General features: G+C 37.8%; 1 protein-coding gene across 1 annotated transcript in view; it reads left to right on the top strand.

The window, feature by feature from the left end:
• The first annotated feature begins 673 nt into the window (after positions 1–673).
• LOC142348480 (elongator complex protein 2-like) overlaps positions 674–21,996 on the top strand; it is a 31,939-nt gene continuing 10,616 nt past the window's right edge. The window contains exons 1-6 of the mRNA XM_075399852.1: positions 674–1,787; positions 2,694–2,931; positions 3,268–3,438; positions 9,229–9,425; positions 9,752–9,959; positions 10,270–10,508. Coding sequence (XP_075255967.1) covers positions 840–1,787; positions 2,694–2,931; positions 3,268–3,438; positions 9,229–9,425; positions 9,752–9,959; positions 10,270–10,508 — 2,001 coding nt within the window. The 5' untranslated portion in view covers positions 674–839. The remainder of the gene's footprint in view (positions 1,788–2,693; positions 2,932–3,267; positions 3,439–9,228; positions 9,426–9,751; positions 9,960–10,269; positions 10,509–21,996) is intronic.

Consider the following 21,996-nt stretch of genomic DNA (forward strand, 5'->3'; position numbering starts at 1 on the left):
CATTTGTAAATACCTCCTTCTGAATTTATTATTTAAGAACGTATATCTTCACTCGAAGCCTGCATAGTAACTTATTTCCATCCATCCCTCCCTTCGTCTGTGGTTAGTCGGATATGCCAAAAATAATGCACTTGAAAGATACCAAACTTTGATACTCGATAGAAACTGCAGGATCGAAAAAGCTATTTATAGAAACGGGAAAACATTCAGGAAAGTTGTTCATTTTGGTTTTAATGTTATTTGACCATAAGGCAAAAACAATATAATACTGCTATGATCTTCAAAAATATTTTCTCTGGGCATTAATAAGAAGACCATACCAAGAAAAATTTAGATGAGTATCTGAATTAGCTGTCGACCTAATAAATGGTACGTTTAAATTTTTCTCGAAGTCGAATATATCACATTAATTACATGTTTGGTTCACCTTTCGGGAGGAAAAGGCTTTCTGCACAAAAGGTCTGTCGTCATTTGTTTCTCCAAAAAATTTTTGAGTGCAAACATCAAGATGCAAAAATCAAATATTTCGTCAGAAAATTGTGGGGAACTAGATCTAATTTAGCACCATAAGTTGGCGAGCATTTACGTTCGGTGGTTAAAAGTTAATTTATCAGATCGTGTCTTTAAAATAAAACATGCACTGGTAATGACGACTCAAGGCTGCCATTGTTAAGCCTATCTAATCGACTGTTTTTCCTTAATGCAGAAAGAAACATTTAGTTTTAATCCCAGATTTTTATTGCGAGTGTTTGTTCTTATGACGTCATTGATGTCTGCTACTTGAGTTTTGGCTGCTAATTTCATCTCGTATTAGTTCCTTAATATTTTTTCAGACTGAAATGCCGGACATAATCGATACCACCGTCGGTTCAATTATCGATGTAGAATTTGAAACGTGTTTCACGGCTGTTAACAGAAACCCGAATTGTGTCAAATGGATTGATTCAGCTTATTTTGTAACTGCAGCCTATCGCTCTGTAATAGTTCACGAATTCAATCATTATTCTAAAAATTTGAGTTATACTAAAGCTGTCGCAACACTGAATGGTCATGATAATGTCATAAGCTGCTTAGATGTTGCTAAATTGGACAATAGCTTTGCACTTACAGCCAGTGGTGATAAAAAAGGAAACTTAATATTATGGAAATTGAGTAAAAGAAACGCGAAGTGGCAGTTGATTTCTTCGTCTACAGTAAAAGCTGTTCATAAAATGTCCATTAATTGTGTTACATTCCTTAGAAATGGAAAATCTTTTTACCTTTTAACGTGTGGAGATATGTCTGTTAACTTTTACTGTGTCAACTGCGCTGACTCTGAAAAATTGGAGCTTGTATTAAGCTCGAAATTAAATTTGAATAATAAAATTGCGTTTCAAATTGATGCTCTGGTTACACAAGATGGACATCTGTTTTTGTTTACTGCCTTGGATGACTGTTGTTTACATGTTTATCTGTCCGGATCAATCTCTGAATTAGGTGATCAAAATTCGAATGAGTTTCGACACGTGTTCAAAAGTGAGCCTTTCGGCGATTGGATTCGTGGAATTTCATTGGTTCACTTACATAATTCGAATTGCGATTACGTAAGTGATGAGTTAATATTAGCTGCCGTTGGTTGCCAAGACAGCTTTGTGCAGATTTTTGGTGTTTATGCGGTACCCGATGTAAGCCATACGAGTAACGATGACAATGGGTCTACATTGAAAAAGACGCTAATCAAAGACGAATCTGGCAAGGTGAAGTGGAATATTTTCGCAGAGTCACTGTTGAGTGCACACACTGACAAGGTATGTCCTCTAATAGATTTCAGGTCTGAAAGTGTATGTTCGGGGTCTTTTAATGTGGGTCTTTATTACTGGGTTGAGTAGGTTTGTAGCTTAATTCCAATATGGAGATAAGGAATCAAAAATCTCAGAATGATAAATTCATATTTTGCAATTTAGGAATATACAAAGGCGGAACAATTACAATTTTAAAAAATCAAGTGGATGGTTCGGTAAAACTTAGTCCAAAGGAAACTTTTTTCGTTGTTTTGAGTGTCCTTTATGACCCCCACTTATTTAAAAATTAGCACCTGTGCCTTGGGGTATAAAAGTTGTATGCCTACTAAGAAGGGTGCCGAAGCGGAATAGATCCCTAGAAGTACAATAAAAATGTTGACTAATTAGAATTTCTCAGCATAAAATGCATCATATGATGACATCGCTGAGACGTTCTCATGCCTACAATACTTCTCGTTTAGTTCTACAATCTAGTGGAGAAAACAATGTTTTTTTACCTCAGCAGGCTTCCTAAAGAGTGACAAAATATATCAGAAGTGTCAAAAGTGGTCAAACAACGGTCATTTTTATGGTACGTTCATTAATATGCGTAGCAGTGACCTGTTTTAAAATTGACTTGTCCAAAATCGCATTTCAGTTTGAAATTTAAATGAAGGCGGCTTTGTCAAAAAAAACTCCCTGAAACGTGGTCACGAAAATTATTTCCTTCGCTGCATCGAGAAATGTATAAACAGAAATACTCCAGGTAAGTGCATCTATGCATCCTTAAAACAAAGAAATCTCCAATTCGCAATGCAACTCCAGGAATTCCTGAATTTGTGACCGATATTGACAGTTGTCGATTGCAATATATTTCTTTGTAGATCAGCAAATTCGTGAAGTTCGGGAATCTATCAATGTAAAATTTTTCAGGTGTTTTCGGTTCAATTCCTGCCATACAAAAAAGGCCAGAGGGAACTCGCTCTGCTTTCATCAAGTTTCGACCGATCGATAGTGCTGTGGTCTCTTGAACTGAGCGCAGACTCTTTAGTCATAGGTGGGAAGAGAGGAGAGAATTTATCAAGTAGCGGTGTCAAATGTGATTCGAATGGTTGTGCTGCAGTATGGCAAGATGTAATGAGGGTGGGTGATGTGGGAGGTAATGATTTAGGTTAGTTGAAAGTCAGCTCAAGCAGGACAATTGAAAAGGACTTGGTATTGGGTTTTGTGACGGCAAAATTATTTGTGTTTAAAAGAACAAGAACATCAATGATTAAGTGGGTCATTAATATCAGTAGTTTTGAAAATTCTGTAGTTCAAAATGTACTGGCCCCTCGGTTTTGGATCTTAAATGAGTAATAGTTTTTTTACTAAAAAAATATGCAAACACTATAAGTAGTCCTTCCTTGATTTTCCTCAAAGATATCTTATACGGAGAATCTCTGCGTATAGATCAATCACTTCGAAATGTCAAGATTTATTAGTCCTATCTTTGGTCTGTTTTTAGGCTTCTATGGGGCATCAGTATCTCCAGATGGACAGTGTATAGTGGCATATAACTACACGGGCTCCATTCTCTCATGGACTTGTTCTGTTGAATGCAATAAAGTAATTACTCCGAATGCGAAGACAATGTCCTACTCGGATCTCAAGTGGTCTCACGTACTAACATCTTCAGGTTAGACAATGCGCAGTCAAGTCAGTACATGATGAGTAGTCGAATCGATAAATAAGTGGAAATATCATTCTTCAAATGTGTATCAAGCTTCCAATTATAACGGAATGTCTGTTTTTTTTGGGCGGTCCTACGATATTTGAATTAGTTATAGAAATGAATAATCTTGGTTTAATATATAACCATTGCGATGTATAGTTTCTCGGTTTTTATTAAATGCGATTGTTGTGATAAACTTATTAATGAGCAATTTGTTGCTGTTTAAGTTCTTTTCAGTTGTAGTTGCCGACGAATCGGATAAGACTTTAGAGATCTGGGATTTTAGAGATCCGGAAATAACTGGGATTTTAGATATCCGATTAGTGTATAACCTCTATGGTTCTAATTATTGGTGCGAGTTGCGTTAACAGAGCAGTCACACGAACCCCTTACATTCTTCTCAAACTACAGCATTCGAGGACATACTTATTCAAAATCAGTTCTGAACCTAAATCATAGAAGCGGCGCTGGCCTCTATCTGCAACAGCTGCTCGAAAAATCGCCATTGAAACAACGAAAGGACCTAATAATCTGGCATGATCTCCTGAATAATTCAGTGACACCACACAAGAGCAAAAGAAACAATCCTGTATCAGTCAACGAATTGAAACATATCCTGACGAAATACAGCGATCAAATATTAGGCCTCGTTTACTGTAATCGTTTTGAGGCATTTGATCTTCTCAAAAGTCTGTGCGATCTGAAAATTGCCCCTGTTATTAGTGTGAGACGTCATTTGATTTCCACAAGAAAGAAGAAGTCGCATTTTTATAAAGCAGAACTGGAGTGAATTCAATTCCGCGTCACGAATTGAAGTGAATTTGCTAAGAACAGTTATTCAGCATCAACGCACATTGAACAAATTAATCTTGAAGAAAAGATCAAAAACCAGAAAGAGGAAAAATAAGAAAATCAAAGAAAGATAAAATTTAGTGTGTAAAAATTTCTGTATGCTTTTCTGTTGGTTTTCAATAATCTTTGCTAGTGAGTTTCGGTTTCTTAGCTTTGATCTCTGGGGCAACTTTTGAGATTTCGTTGACTTGGAGCAACCGTCTGAGATCGTTGCTGAGGGATTGACTCGTTGCTAAAAGTGCAGTGGACTAGTTGCTTGCTTATAATTTGGATGAGACGCTCAACAGTAATTAATACTTCCTTAGTAATTTGATATTTTGCTTAATCAGCACAGGCAGTTTTTGAGATTTTGATATCTTGGAACTGCTAAAAGCAATAAAGTTTAAATTCTATTCGACTGAAGTGTAAATTTTAAGTACTCCTATTCTGCATACTCTTCGTGTTTATTCTGCATACATTTTTATTTGTTCTTTGGTTTTTGTAAATTTTTGTAATCTATCCTTAAATTTTAACTTCCGTAGTCGATTAGAATTCCTCAAATGATGTCAGAAGCTACAAATTCTGTTGGAAATGAAATTCATATGGATAGGACCGCAATCAACGATATAGCGAACTGGACAGTCCTGGAAAGAAAAATTGCTCGTAACTTCTCTGAAGTAATGTCCGAACTCAGATTTCACGGAGAAACACCAATTAGAAATGGTAAAGACCTTGATAATCCCGTTGCAAAAAGTGTTACAAGGAGCTTTTCTGTTCTTAGTCCGGTGGAGGAGTCAAATTCAGATGTGAAGTTAGAGAAGACAGTAGAATCTAGCATTAAAAGATCAATTGATAATTTAGTTCCTTGTATACTTGAAACCATTAGGACAGAACTGCGCAATACTATCAGTGAAATTGTCAATGTCAAAATTAGTGACCTAAGAAATGAACTCGATGGTAAAGTCAATTTGGAAGCTGCCAAATCTAAGCTCAAAAATCTTTCTGAATCGGAGGTCTTAGAAACGTATAACAGAAGAGATAATATCAAACTGCTTGGGTTATCTCCATGTTCAACTGAAGGTAAAGAAAATTATCAACAGACATCGAAGTTAGTTGTTGATGTTGCAGCGGACATCGGTATAAATATGAAGGAGGGGGAAATCTCAATTGCGCACCAACTGCCGTCAAATTCCGAAAGAAAACCAATAACAGCAAAATTTGTGCGCAGAATAAGAAAACTTGACTTCTTGAAAAAGAAAAGAAATTTGGCTCAATCGGACACTTACAAAAACGTCAAAGTATTTGAAGATTTGAGTAAAGCGCGGGTTAATTTCATCAACTTGATGAAGGCGGATGATAGAGTTAATTCACTATGGTCAAGGGAGGGAACTTTGTTCTATGAGTGGAAGTACGACACTTTAGCCTACAAAATTCATGGTTTGTACGAAAGTGGAATTGATCTCAATTACAGCATAAAGTGTACTAAATTGTTTCAACTCCTTTATTCCACCACCACGCGCAAATATCAATAATCAAACTTTTGCGTCGGCCAATTTTCCCACACGACAAACAGAAAACCCAACATCATTCAGCGATTTTTTTTTTCGTCTTCAATGCTGAAGGTTTAATACATAAAAGTAACACAAAAACTATAACCATCCTCAATGTAAATGTAAGATCTCTTAGAAAATTTGTTTAGCCTAGAAGCTTTTTTTAGTATGCATGTACAACCTGATGTAATTTGTTTAGCTGAAACCTGGCTTTCTGAAACAGATGAAATTTCCAACTATCTTGTTACTGGATACAATAGTTTTGTAGCGACGAGTAGGAATTCTAAAGGGGGTGGAGTCATGTTGCAATGTAGCAAATTTTGCAGTATTACAACGGAAAGCAAGATTGATTTTCAGGAAGCTCTTTGTGTAGACATCTGCAAAAATATACAAACGTTTAGAACTGTAGTTGTATATAACCCACCACGCTCAAACAAAGTTGAATTTGTCAACATGATGGATAAATTTTTAGAAAATCTAAGTTGGAGCAACAAGTCGGTCATTATTTGTGGTGATATGAAAAATAATTTGCTGAGAAGAAATTACTTGAACAGCATTACAGCAAATGGTTTCTGTATTTCCTCTCCCGAACCAACACGTTCAACTAATGAGTACAGTTCTTGCTTGGACCATTTTATTTATCAAAATTTGGATAAGCATGTTTCTGTAGAAGTCCTAAAACATTAAAATTTTACTGATCATAATCCCGTAATTCTAACGTGGCGAACAAGTGAAGATATAAATAAAATTGATTTAATGTTCCGAGATACTAGCTTTTAAAAAATTAAGGTGCTGTGAGCCGTTATAAAATGGCATTGGAAGCTTGTCTTAACAAAAACAGTGAAATTATTTAAAAAAGTGTCGCTCCTTGCAATGCTTTTTCCACATTTAACCAACTTTTTCATGTGACAGAAGACTTTGCTCCTTTAAAAAGTGTCGATAATAAACAAAAAATGCCGAAGTGGTTTGATAATAGGTTAAAAAAATTACGTCAAAAACGAAACCATGCTTATTATAAATATAAAGATACCAAAAATAATCATGACCTGCTGAAGAAATTAAAAGAATGTAGAATAGGGCTGGAAAAGCAGTTAAAGTTGCGCAAAAACAATTCTTAATTCTTTCCAAAAAATGTTTAGTAAACTCTAGACAGACTTTCGAACTACTCAATGAGCTTAAAGGCAAATCATATAAATCACAGAATTTTTCTATCCTAAGCAGCTGTTATCAGAATTTTGATGAACCTTTGGATAAAAATAATGCAAACAAGTTCAACAATATTTTGCTTCTATAGGATATGAAGTCAGTAGGCACCTAAATAAAAGTTTCCAACCTTCTTTTCCTAGACACTAATGCTCCGTGTATCTTTACAAAACTACTGAGAGAGAGGTGGGGTAAATTTTAACCATTCTTGACAACAAGTCATCCTCAGGTTTTGATGATATAAATAACATACTGATAAAATTATCTTCAGATATCATCAACCCCTGCCTGGTGTTTGATAAATTTTTCATTTGACAAAGATATTTTTCCTAAAGAACTGGCTCGAGCAAGAGTTCTCCCACTGCACTAAGACGGGTCTAAACTTGACCAAAATAATTATAGGCCAATTCCACTTCTTGTAGTTTTCAGTAAAATTTTTGAAAGAGCAATGTACAATCGCTTGTACCAATATTTTGAGAAATTTTCTTTATTTTATAAGAAGTAGTTTGGTTTTAGATCTAAGCATAGTACAATTGATGCACTAGTTGAGCTAACCGAAACTGTTCGCATGAGAAAACATTATTCGACCATAGTAAGTTTCTTTTAAAAAGGCTTTTGATACTATCAAACATACATTCCTTTTGGAGAAACTAGAGAGATATGGAATTAGAGGCAACTGCTCGAAAGGGTTCAACTCTTATCTGAGTAATAGAATGCAGCAAGTTGTAATTAATGGTGCTTGTTCTGATTGGTGCGAGATCAAAAACGGTGTTCCTCAAGGATCGATTTTGGGCCCTCTTCTGTTTTTAATTTATATAAACGACCTTCCTTTAGTCTGTGAAAATGTTGAAATTTTACTTTTTGCTGACAATACTAACATAGAAGCAGTTGAGTGTTCTGTTGAAAATATTAAGTCAGATTTAGATAGCATTAACTTTTGGCTTAAGAGGAACAAGCTTGTGCTTAATCTTAGTTAAACAGTTCAACTTAAGTTTAAAAAAGGGCCAGCCAATCTTAGTGTCTAATTGAACAAAACTGACATCGAAATGGAGCATTACTGTAAATATCTTGGGATAAAATTAGACAGTAAGTTTTCCTTTTGAGCTCATATCGATCATGTACAAATTAAATTAAGTAAACATTGTGGTATACTAGCAAAACTCAGACATTATGTTCCTCGGAATCAACTAATTTCTTACTACAATTTAAATGTGACACCACTAATTCAATATGGTGCCTTGGTTTATGGCTGCTGTACATACTCAGCGCTTCTACCGATCTACCTATTGCAGAAATAAATTTTAAAAGTAATATATTTTAGAAAAAAGGCGATCACTGCAATGATATTTTTGAGGCACTCGTTGTTGACTATATACGAGCTACACATATACGAATTAATTATTATTTAATTAAATTTGTTCGGAAATCAAGCAATGGTCTACACCAGCCATATTTTTGCAACAATTTGTTTCAGTTTAAATCGAACGGCCGGAAAACTAGAAGTGGGATTCTTAACTTGCTAAAGGGACCGTTTTGTAAAAAAAAAAAGTTGGAGCGCAATTCAATACGTTTTAGAGGTGCTAAACTATATAACAAATTAAAGATAATGCTGATAATTCCCTCTAATTTAGAGAATGGCAGTCAAACTGAAGTGACAAGTTTCGGTCATAAATTGAAAAACTCATATCTGGTGTAGAACTATGAGCTAATTAGATTCGTTTTTAACTGAAGTGAACAACAATGTTGCTCATGTGCTACTCTAGTTTATTGAATTGATATCCTATTTGAATAATTTGTTTGCTATATTATGCATGTATTTAACGAACGCATATCAAGTCATCGTTGTCAATAATTTTTTGGCCAAATTGAAAAAAAAGATCGCTCTGATCTCGTTTGTCCACGTTGCTTGTTTATGTACATCTTTTCAACAACGAAATTAATTCTTTCTTTCTTTCTTTCTTTCTCTCTTTCTTACTTTCTTTCTTTGATTAACTAAATGGCCAGTTTTGGTTATTTCGATTATTTGATCAGTTTTATGAAGGCTTTGAGCATATTTTTACAGAGTTTTAGCGTGGCTTTGCAAATTAGTATGGCTGTTTTACCGTACACCCTGCTGTCGATTTTTTTGCAGTTTATATAAGAAAAGGAATGAAGCTTTCCTTGTTTTTAGGTCATTTCTACGCTCCCACATCAATCGACTGGAACAGGATCTCATGGGCATCTGAGAACCAACAGAAGGAGGAAACACGTGCCTCTTACTTTGTGACAGCTGGAAAGGACAAAATAGTGAGGGCCATGGCCAGGATTAATCTGCGCTCTTTTTCTCATGAAGAAAGCTGCGAGAAGGAAAGTGTCTATATCTGGCAAGTAAGTACTGTCATCTAGCTTGAGTTTAAATTGAAATTAAGGCGTAGAGCCCTTAAGATGATATCACCTCCCCAGGCATAAAGAGGTCTAAATCTAAAGGATCCTTTAGGCTAATCGTTTCCAGCATTATAAAACGACTATGTTGTGCGATTTCGCAAAGCACGGATGATTCGGATCTATTTGGTTTTCGAATCCTCCGCCGATTATACTTCTCTCAACTGTTGCGATCTATGAGTTGTTCTATAGCACGCTACCTAGTGTTAACTTAACATGTTCAAGTGGGGGATACAACCTAAATTTGTGCAGGATCGCTATTTATTTCGTAGGAAGTGGGTCGTCCACAAGTGCATGGCTACGAGATGAATTCAGTCAGCCTTCTCAGTGACGTCACACTTGTCTCATGTGGAGACGAGAAAGTGGCGCGAGTGTTCGACTGCACAGCCGCATTTAGTCATGTGTTTGAAAGGGAAAATGACGATTTGGTCATCCCAGATTGCGTCGAGATCTCGAAGACAGCCGCAGTTCCTGCCTTAGGTGATTATAATACAGATTCTTGCAAGGTTTCTATTTGAAAATAAATTGACATGGAATTTTTGACCAACTCTGTCGAATTTCGCCAATTTTCAACAGTGAATTTTTCCTTCTCAGTTGTAATTGGCATTTGGTCAACTTTAATTCTAAACTGTCAATTTACGGAAATATATAGACAGCTCAAAAATCTGAATGGTTCTTTCTATTTGGATATTGGTCCTCCATTCAAATTCTCAAGGTTGGCTGTTGTATACAAGTTCCAAAAGACTGGCTAGCAAATTCTATGTGCTTATTTGAAAGATTCTTTTTACAGGTCTGTCTAATAAAGGATTTGAAGATGTGGGAGATCTTTCGAATGCTTCCTTATCGCAGCATAAGTTCTCGGGAAATGCTGCCGATTCAGATGCAGAGGCGGCCATTTTCACTAATTCTCACTTGGCTGAAAAGACCCTGTGGAGTGAAAAGATTAAACTGTACGGTCATGGCAACGAAGTTTATGCTGTCACCTGCTTCCATTCACAACACGCGACTCTCATTGCTACGTCCTGCAAGGTTCGTTTTGAAATTTCTATAAGCGCTGAAACAAAGGTGCTGTGAGAATTGTCGCAATGGCCGTCTTAGGACTACTCTGAATTATAACTACTCTTTATTTCGGACTACTCGTTATCTGAATTAATAAAGGATCCTGCAATTGAACACAAAAACCATATAAACTGAGAACTGAGTGATTCATCTTAAACGCTTGTATCGATACAAGCGTTTAAGATAATTCACTCAGTTCTCAGTTTTTATAGTTTTTGTGTTCAATTTCGACTGCTTTTCTTTGATACTTTTTCATTTGTCAATTCCTTCTTATGATAACTCTCTTCTTAATTTGCTTCTACCTTTTCTATCTTTTTAGAAGCAGCTATGTAGGTGCTAGTGCCAAGTACTATATTGTATGAAGACAGAGTTATCGTTGCAATATCCTTTCTAATAAAGGCTTTTAATTGCAAGTTTTTGCTAAGTGCTATTCGAAGCGCGGGTTCGGTAAAAACGCTCTTTTTCTGCTACAAGTTTTTCAATTCAAGTAATATGGAAAGCAACTGAACTGTACTGAGCACAATCGTCTGTCTGAATTTCAAGATAATAAAATGCGTGCTGTATGAATTTATAAAAGTCTTTTTCAACCAATCAAAATTTAGCATCGTCATATTACGGCTCTTTAGAAAAAGCGGAGGCGATGGGTTTCGAACCTTTAATCTTATGATTATAAACAGGGTTGCCTAGTGTGCTGTGCCAAGTGGGTCTTGATTAGTGGTATTGTCAAAGTCAAGGGATTTACTGGGCTAATTAAGTATAAATGGAAAGCAACATCAATAGTGGTTTGTTCTAAGTTTTTATTGAGTATTCCAGATCAAAATGCTGAAAGTTTACTGTCTGTTTGCTTTTTGTGGCCTCTTGTTTTGTCGTCTGATGTATGCGAAGAAATTGAGCTGGGGAACGCGACCGCTGTATGTTGTGAAAAGAATACTACATTCCGCGTTGGCCAAGTGGATGTGAGTTTCGTGCCATATCGGAGCCATATGTGTCCAGTTGGTGATGGTGGGATTGAAGATTTGTGTCCTCGATTCTTGCCAAGTGTTTCAATGATGTTCGTGTTGGTCGTGGCAGGCGTAGTAAGCATGCAGTAGAAAAATAGAGACGTGCAGTGTTGTATAAAAATAGATTAAAAATGTCGGATGACGTAGTGATGAGGCTCGATTCGTAAATTAAGGGCCTCCTGACCGCCCGCAACTCTCCTTAAATGAGGCATAAGGCTGCTTCGTCTAGGAATGAGGGCTGTTTTTCTGAGTACGTCCAGGTTCGTGGGCTCGCCCTGCCACACGTAGGTAATTTGCACGTAAGTGCGGTAAATGGGCGTCTGTGGTATGCCCATTTTTATAAGCAGGGCGAGCCTCCCGTCGAAGGAGAAGAGTTGTGGGGGGGTCAGGCTGATAGTTCATTTTCTCTGCTACTGTTTTCTTCGCTGTTAACAATGAAAGTGGGACTGAATAGATAAAGTGATGAATAGTTTCTTTTTTTTCTGAGTAAGGTTAGAGTGGGAGGCCGTTCATTAGATTTTGTATCAGTATGACAGTTGTTTGATAATCTCTTCGGGTTTATTTGCATTTTTCCCAGGAAGATTAATGTAGTAGTGATCTGTCAAGTGTGGCAGTTCCATTTGCTCCACGTTGTGAGGGGAGTAAAGTAATGAAGTAAATCCCTCGGCATGGCAGTAAATGACAGTCACTAATGGAGTTTTCGGAAGTAATTCCCTCGGTATGGCAGTAATTGACAGTCACTAATGGAAGTTTTGGAGGAAAGTAAATTGAGAACAGTGTGATTGACTGCTCTATTGATCAAGTTATTCAGAATACGTTTACTGCGGAGAGGTCAAACTTTAATAGCGGCGTTACTCATCGACTATTGGATCTTTTATCGAAGCTTTGCAAAAACGATTGTAATAACGAAGAAACGGAATATTCTATTTTATCAAAGTATGGACACTAAAAGGTTCGTTAATTACTTATAACGATTTAGGATTTCATAGGCTAGCATTAATATTTTTAAACAGAATTATCGTGTTTAGAACGACACGAGGCAGACAAGATTTGCTAATCGAAATGAACGAGTTCAAACATCAGTACTACGATCGGAAAAAATTAATAAGTCTCGGATGGAAAGAAGTGGAAACAGTCGATGGGCGGGGTATAAATAGTTGGAACTCCTTAAAGAATAAATTAACTATAGAAGGTAAAGGGGGACTGGTTGGAGAGAATGGTTGGCCAAAGGTACCATTGGCAATAAATAATAAAGAAATTGTGGGATTGCAAGAAAGTTTAGTGGAAGGGTTCCGGGGCTGTAGAAATCAGGGCGATGTGTATAATTATGTTAGTAAATTAAAGTTGGAGAGTGGTGATAGCAGGTTGTATCAAGAAGTTGGGTCGTATGCTGGTTTGTGTAATTCAATAGGTTGGACGTTTTGTGTGGATGGTTTGATGAGTGGTGTTTTGCCTGATGGTTTTACTGGTGTAAGGAGAGATGCCATGGTACAATGGAATGAGTGGTGGACGGCGGCACATGTTGAAATTGGGGGTAATGATAGTGTTTCGAAAACGCCGTGTGGTGAGAAATTGTTTCTGATTTGTGGAAGTTATCAGACATCAAGGGATTTTAATAATGTTATGGGTACTCCGCAATATTTTATGGATTTAATTAAGAGGGGTCCTTCTGCAAGTGGTTTGGGAAAGGATGTTTGGTTTTTCATTCCGACGAAAGATAATGTGTTGTGCCAGCCTTCGTTGTGTGCGCATGCTGTTTTAACTTTTACAAGAGGTTTGTCGTTGGTGACTGGCTGGGAGGCGCGTGATCAATCGAATCAAGTTGTTGTTGATCGGACTTTGGGATCGTTTGCTTATGGTGTACGTAAAGGTGTGGTAAAAAGAATTGTAATATCAAATAAAAATAAAAAGGCAGTGTTAGACTGGGCGAAAGAAAGAGAAGTATCAACTGGTGGTGCTAGTGATGTGACTGAGCATGTGCAAAGTTTTGCTAATAGTGGTCTAATTTTAAAAACAAATAACAAACGAGGTAATCGAAGAAAATGGGGTGGGAAACGGGAAACGAAAACGCAATCGAACGATAACGAGAATTTTGTGTATTCGTTTCTTCCTCCAAAGGATCCTTCAATGGAATAAGTGAGTTGTTCAACTTTAATTTACACTTTTTTTGGGTTGGAACTATACTGCCAGGGTTTTTTTTCAAATTTTTTGAGATTTTATTATTTCAAGCCCGTGCCCTTTCAACGTGTTTTGAAAGGATCTTTTTTGTTGATACTGAGCAATTGGTAAGGGTCCTGTCTGTGTTAGTTTGGTTTTGTTTTGGAAAAAAAAATGATGTTTCGTGAGTTTTTTGGGTCGTTATTTTGCACAGTCGTATGTAGTGTAAGCAATTAATATTTTGACTTTTAATCGCGTGCCCTTCGAAGTGATAACAAGATGGGATGTTAATTTTTGTTGATAATGGTTGGGAATAGATTGGTTAATAATAGTTTGCTATGTTATGGGTGCTTGCTCATTGTGCTCACGAGTTGTGACTCACGAGTAAAAAAAAATTTTTTTTTTGGACAGAAGTAAAAATTAAATTGGTAAGAAATTAAAAATAAGAAGAGGAGGCGTTACATTTGAATAATTTGCGGTGTTTATAAAATAAGTACTACATTAAATTAATTGCGACTCATGAAAAAAGATTTTAAAAAAGTATTTCGGATAAAAATTAGAGAAAATTATGCAAGTCTATGTGAATACACGGATGCCAACAGGGTCGAACTCAATGGGGTCGTCATTGTCCATTTGAATAAAATCCCAGAATTGGTGGGCTAGTTGGGTACCTTGGGATGAAGTAATGAAATGGTAAACGTAGGTGTAATATTCCCAGGTTGTGTAGAAAAAACATTTTTTCGTGAGGAGGCCTGTATGGGAGTGTGCCCAGATCACGATGGTTCCATTTTGTAATATTGCGTATTCGTTGAAAAAACATTCCCTATATTGGATTCCGACTTTTACGCAAACGTTGATGTTGTGGCTGGTGTGTAATTTTGGGGCGATGTCTTCTGGGCCGACGTAATTTCGGATTTGGTCCCAAATGCTTGTCATGATTTTTAAGAAAATTCAAAATTGTTGAGGTGCTAGGTTTTGAGATTTGTAAATATCAGGGAAAGAATAAGTAAATATGGTTTTTTTAAAAAAAAAATTACAGGTCAAATTCGCCTTCTAAAAATTCTTCTTCGGTGTTCTGTAAGAAATTCAAAAAGGTAAGAAAATTTGGATGATCTGGTTCCAAAGTGAGTGATTTTTTGTCTTGATTATTGTCCAAGAAGTTAATCCAGAAGCATAAGGTATTGCAGGGGAATATGAAGTATTCAGAAAAGACTGCAAGTTTTATATCAAAATCAGTGAGAAAGTATGCATAAAGTGGAAATTGGGTTGGAATTGGAGAGATGTAAGGAATGGTGTCTTCTGATTGGTCAATTGTGGTGAAAGTTGGGGTTGGTGGATAAGACATAAGATAAGATTTTTAATGGAATATAAATGCAAATGTTTGAGGAAATTTACATGGAGTCATCTGAGAATGGAATGGGTGATGGGGGAGAAATTGGAATATAATTTAATTCAGTTGAATTGTGGTCTGATGTAGGGTCAGGGCTGTCGGGACTTTCAGAAATGGTTGGTTGCGATGGTTCTAATGCAACTGGTTCTCCTTCTGAATTAAGATAGAAATTCACATTAATATAATTATTTCTCGATTGTATGCATTGTAGAATTGTTTGCCATACGGCTGATGTCTCATTCACTGTAAGGGGGATAAAAGAAATTGAATAAATATTGTAGACAAGATTGTCCTGTTGCATGTTAATACTAATTATTGCTTCACGATCTGTAAAAAAGGCAATGCTGTATTCAGTAATATAAGCTGGCTGGCCGTTGAATGTAGTGTTAATGCGCGGCTCAACTTTAATTTTGAAGTGATATACTGGATTCATTATAAAATGTTTGAAATAGTGCAAAAGGTAAAATTTTAGTTGTAGGAAAATTGTTTAAGTTGTTTGAAATAAATTCCAAGTTTCTATCCGCGAAGAAATTGTAATAGGTTGAGAGAATGAACAGTTAGCAATGAAGAGTGTTGCTGGTAGTTAGCAGGCCGAAGGTAGTTTGAATGATTGATAGTGTTGCGGGGGAAGTGGGGGAAGTTTGACATTTTGATTAATTGGGATTGTGGGGAATTATCCCTGGTTGGATTGATTAGTGTTCCATTATAGGCTGTCATTGTGATTGATGGACAGTTCGCCTTCCGGGTTAATGGATTTCCTTCTTTTTCTCGCTTTGACAGATAATTGATAAGTTTCCTTTAGGAGTTGCATCTTATTACTCCGTTGTTTAGTGCGTCAGTATAAATTCTTTTTAAAAATAAATTCGTCGCTGGATAAAAAGGTAGGGAGCAAATCCCCGCCTTTAACAATGGAGGTTTAAGGGGAATTGTTCTGTAATTTTTCCTTGTTGATTTTTCTCAAAGAATAATTGCAAGTAATGAAAATTTCGGTTTAATACTCGAGTAATATCAAAATTTTGAATTAAGTTTTCGCAAATATAATGGTAGGTACTTTCCAGATGGAGGATGGGTCTCTCTGGTTTATTTAGGGCTATTATAAATGTTGTTAATTAATAATTTTTTTAAAAAAAATTTCATTTTTAAGTTTTGTTTTCCTTGCTCACTGCTAACACAAAATTTTTAATTTGCGGCAGAGTAGAAGTGAGTGTAATTGATAACTTTTAACAAGTGACTTAGTTCAGTGGTTAGTATCTCTGGCGGTTGAGCTGGGATTCCGGGTTCGAATCCCGGCGGGTTCCCGGTGCTTCCATAATGTGGGAAAATCTGGGAAAGGGCAAAGGGGTGTAAGGGTAAGCTAGGGTAAGGGTAAGGGGGTAGAGAAGAGGGGAAGGGTAAAAAAAATTTAACATTTTTTTTCTTTTTTTTTGATTTATAAGCTGTTTTTACGGACCACGCGGCCGTCCCACTTAGCGCAGTTGGTAGCGCGCTGCACTCTCATGCTGAAGTTGAGGGTTCGAGTCCCGGTCAGGTTTTTTTTTCTAAACGTTTCCTGTATTGATTGTTCTGAGAGGGTACGCTCCGTAATGGGATATCGGTGGGTGTTCCGGTATATGTGTATAGATGGGCTGACTCGGTGCGGCAGGCCTGTTGACATGATCAATTTTGATAGTTGGTTCTTCGTTACGTTTTAGTCTTCTGATGTAGTCTCCTAGGAATGTGTAAGGAGTGCGGGGTTTATTTATGTTTTCTTCGTTTTGATTTTCGAACTCAGTTTTAATTTCGAGTGGTAGTACTAGTGAGCATTTGTGCAGGGGATGTTCTGGATGTTCTTGTAGGTATTCATAGTCATTCAATGCGACAACTTGTACTGGTTTTGTTTTTATTCGCCGTCCTTCGTGTGTTATTCGGAAAGGGAAACGTCGGTGAAGTTTTGCCCATTTGTGTAAAAGATGCGAATAAGTTAGATGTAGTTATACGCTAATCAAGAAGGATAAAAATCCGAAAAGAAGAGACATTTTCCATGGTATGTACTGTTCGAATCGGTGTTCGAGTTCGGGCTTGAATGCTCTTATTCTTTCTAAAATTGGTTCGGCCATTTGTTCTATTGATTTGCTGTTTGTTCGTCGTGTTTCCATTTGTTTAAACTCTGGTTGAATTTGCTGAAGAATTTGAATTTGTGCCTCAGATCTTGATGAGAAGTTTGGTAGTTCATCCAATGGGGGCAGTAGTTTGAAGAGTGTACTTATTGGATCTGGTAATTGAAAATCTAACCGAATTGACGGTACTGTGTCACAAGCAGTGAGGTCTGAGCGAAGATGAACATTTGGTCCTCTAAGCTGTTTTCCACATCCCAGTGTGATGATACACACCCAGGATGCTCAATTCTTGCTAATGGATTGCTGCCATTACCAGCGCTTTCGATGAGTGTATAATCGTCTTTGGACGATGTTATTAACCAACGACCGAAGCCGAGATTGCGTGCTTTTTCAGTCAACGGCAATTCTACTACATCCAGTTGACAGCGTTGCAATGCAAGTAGCTCGTCATCGTGGTAAAGTAAAGTAGCCATACAGGACTGATAAGTCTGTTCTGTTGGAATGGCTTTGGTGCATATTGCGTATTTTTGGGATCCGATACAATTTGCGAGCTCGTCTTCATCGATAAACGCTAGTTCTTCTCCGTCGTCTGAGACGGCCATGTATTTGGCTTCAAGTCGCCAAACTAAAGCTTTACCCGTATCCCCGTCCGGCATTGGGATCGGAATGGCATGCAATACGTTCATAACTGTACTTTTTGAAGCCATTGGAATTGCAAGTGTAAGTATAAGACCTGCGTCAATTGCCTCGACTTGTGTGACTAATTTCGTTTCATAGTACGAGAGAATCTCTTGGATTGGTACGGCTAGAGATAATCGATCCTGTTGTCCATTTTGTTGCAAATGAACAATCGTAAGAATTTCATGCAACTGCTCCCTTGGGACTAGTGACATTGGTAATAGTTGATTCATGAGAGGCGTCAAGGCATTCAGTATGTTGATTCGAAACGTATAAAGGGCCGATCGGTATGTTTTGATGTTAGCAAGTATTGCTTGAAAAATATTGCTAAGTACAAGACTATGTTGATTGATTTGTTCTCTTACGTATAAGTATTGGATGCAGTTTCTCATGTGGTGCACGTTTTGTCGTAACGCCTTGAATTGTCCTTCAGCAAGTTCCCAGTTCCTGTTTTGTGTCTCTATTATTTCGTTCTGGGCTTCTTTGATGGCTTTCAGTTCACCTGATACAACATAGAATTTTTCATTGTTTTGGATTGTTATTTGTTCGACATGATCGGTTAGGTATTGAAGATAAGCCATTGCTTGTCTGATGTTTTTCTGGTTTCTAGCCACTCTTTTGTCGCATCCTCCAAACACTGATTTGATGAAGCATAGTAATTTGTCGCCTCTTCCTATTCCAATTCCCAGCACTGCGGCTGCTGCTGCTGCGGCAGCCGCACCGCGGGGTTGTCTTTGCAGTGTTGTAGAAGTTTGACTGTTTGCTCTTAGTAGTGTGTTCATTTCCAATTTGAGGTTTACAATGTCGTGTTGGGCCTGTTGGTTTTCTATCATTGTTTGTTGCGCTATCCAGTGGAGGCCTGCTGTCGAGTCAGTCATATTTGTGAAGTTCAATGGGCATCCATAATTTTCTGAAGTCCACACTTTGTCTATCTCTTTTGTCAGGTTGATCAGTTTGTCTTCCACTGTTTTGTTATATATTGGGTAGGGGACCAGGATTTCAGTTTTGACAAATTTTTCTGTCAATAGAATTTTCTGATGAAGGTTGAATAATACTCCATCTTTTGTTGCCACCGATGGTTGGTTCGTTTTCATCAAGGGTAAAAGTTGTAGTAAAAATAGTACGATATTGAGCATTTTGCTAACTAGGTTTGTTTGTGAAATTGAATTAGAGTCTTTGTGCGACCGATTTTGAGGTACAAAATTTTGGAAAATGATTTGAGCTGTGTCTTTTTTCCTTTTAAATTAGGATTTTTTTGGAGTGTTTTCATTGGTTGGTGACGTATTTAATGTGTATGTATAATAGAGAATTGGTGCTCAATTCCTATTGACTGTCATCTTCGAAGCCAAAAGTTTGGTGAAGGTTTCCGTTGATCTCCCGACGGTGAAGTGTTAGCGGAACAATTCTTCGTCTGTTTTGAAGCGTTGGGTCAAGGTCCGCTAGTTCTCTGTTGGATACTCTTTGAGGAAGTGGTGAAGATGTTCTGGGGTTGTCGTGTTGAGCAATAGCACTATTGCTCTCGTTATTTTCAATTTGTGAAATGGTGCCTCCTATAAGGGAGTGCTCATTGTTCTCGCCGGATCTCGGTTGTTGGACATCATCGCTTGAGGTTGTATTGTTGTAAATATCGTTGATCGAGTTGGTCCGGTAGAAGGTTTCGCCTGTAGTGTCTAATATTGGGGGCGTGTAGACGGGGCTATTAACGTCATCAAATAGATCGCCAAGATTTTCAGATGAATCGAACGTGAAGTCATTGAGACTCTGGTTTCGCGACTGTGAGCTTGTTGCTTGTGAGTCTGCAATGCTCTCATCATGATCAGTTTCTGTTGTATCAATTGTCAGGTTGGGGTCTGGGATGTGGTCAAGTGGGAAGTAAGTTATTACTTTGACCTGTTCTTCCTTTGCTTTTTCTGATGGTTGTAAGAGGTTATATAGCGAGTTTTCTCGGGCCAATGCCAGATGATCATTTCTGCGAAGGTTGTATCGTCGATTTGAGCCAAAACGACTGTCGGACGGTAAGAAGTTTGAGTTATTTGAGAAGACGTAGTCTCCTGTATCAATTGATTCTGGTGTTTCTTGCGTGTTTGCGCTTGGAACTGAGCCTTCCACGAAGAATGCATCTTGGTCAAACGTCGGTTCGTGTGTCATATCATGAAATTGTATTGGCGGGTCTTCAGAAGAAAAATTAGCTGTTTGGATGTTTGAGTTGAAAGAAACTGACTGGACATCTGGTGTTGTTATGGGTAGCTGCATGTTGTCTTCGTTAATGTGGTACCTGACTTGGTTGTCGAACAGCTGTGGTTCTCTCTCTTCTTCTGGTATGGTGGGATCTGCTTCAAAGTTTTCGGGGTCTACATGTTCGAGGTCTTCTACTTGATATTGAGGTTTCACAGGTCGAAGTCTCATTCGATGGATACATTGCGTGTAATTTGTGTTGGTTTTGCGTACAATGTAGTTTGCATTCGTGAGCAATTTTTCTACTCTGTATAATGGTATCCACCTGCTTTGCTGTTTATTCATCACTGCTACTTGTGTTGTGCTTTTTGGGTCAAGGATCAGGCAGTATGATTTGGGTTTTAGTGGTGTGGCGTTGGCTTTTCTGTCATAGTACTTTTTATATTTCAGATAAGACGAGATAAGGTTGTCTTTTACGCTGGAGAAAAGCTCCGTAGTTTTGTCTTGTAGCTCTTTAATGCAGTCGTATTTTGGGTGAGACTCCCATAATTTTGTATTCTGAAATCTGAGGTCCAAATCATTTATCGATTTTCTCCCCTAAAAGACCTCAGATGGCGTGCACCCAAGAGCTGGTGCAAATGTTGTGTTGTGTATGAATACTGCAATGTCAACGTATCTATGCCAGTCCGAGGAAGTTTGGTTTTCGTTAATTCGCAAGATTTGTTTGAGCGGTGCGTGGTTTCTTTCAAGTAAGCCAATGGTTTGCGCATGTTTCAGTGTGCAATGTTTGAGCTCTACCTCCAATAATTTTCCTAATTCGCTCATTAATTCGGATGTAAACGCAGTTCCAAGGTCACATATGATTCTTGAGGGAATGTAGGAGTGTCTCAGAAAAATTGAGACAAGGGCTCGTGCTACGGTGTCTGCGTCCCCTTTCATAAGAGGTGTGGCGAAAAGGTACTTCGAGAACACGTCAATACCTGAGAGAATGTACGTGTAGGGAGAAGGGTGCATCTTTCCCCCCAGATCTATTAGTAAAAGGTCTGCTGGGAAGTTTTGTAGAGACGAAAGTGGTTGTAATGGAGGTTTCAATGCAGATGTTGGTGCTGGTTTTGTTTGCAAGCATGTGAGACAGTTTCTGATATATTCTGTTAGGCGTTCAGTGAAGTTCGGGAAGTAAAATCGTTTTCTAAATTCTGCTATTGTCAGTGAGACTCCTTTGTGCCCACTCCAGACACTGTTATGAATTCTGTAGAGTACTTCCTTCTGTAAGTGCGACGGGACGCAATATTGTTTAATAAATTGGTTTCCAGTGTGGTTATAGAACTTGCGATGAAGGACGTCCTCTGTTATCGATAGTCTTGGGAACTGCTTGAGATACTTTTTTAGGTCACTGGATAGATATTGTCCTGTAGTCGGTGAACCTCTCTCAAACCAGAGCAGTACCCGTTTGATATCTTTGTCTTGTTGTTGTTCGGCACGGAGGTCTAAAGGTCCGTGCCCATGAGTGATGAATTCATCCAATGGGTTTTGTTCATGCATGGCGTTTATTTGTTGCGTTTCAGGTGCAAGAATTTGCAGTTGAACGTCAGCTCGAACATTCATAGGATCTTCTCCGCTGGTTTGTTTTCTCTCAAGTAAGTATGTTTTCATAATTTTGGGGGTATCGTCATTTTCTGAGCTGCTCAGATAACTGATTGAATTGTCAGGTGTATCTGCTGCTGTGTTGATTTCGATTTCGTGCATCGGTATGCGTGAGTTGATGCGTAGCTCGAGCTTCTCTTTCGGGTTTATGTGTATTCTCGACAGATAGTCCGCTGCTAAATTGGCTTTTCCGGGTATGTGTCCCAGTATGATGTCGAAGCTGAGTACATGATCGAGAGCATTCCAAAGTGTTGGCGGTATGATTTTTGTTGGAAAGAACCTGGTTACTGATCTGTTGTCTGTCAAAATGAGAATTG

Source organism: Convolutriloba macropyga, chromosome 10 (genome assembly GCF_964194025.1).
Source record: "Convolutriloba macropyga chromosome 10, txConMacr16.3, whole genome shotgun sequence".
Lineage (NCBI taxonomy): Eukaryota > Metazoa > Xenacoelomorpha > Acoela > Convolutidae > Convolutriloba > Convolutriloba macropyga.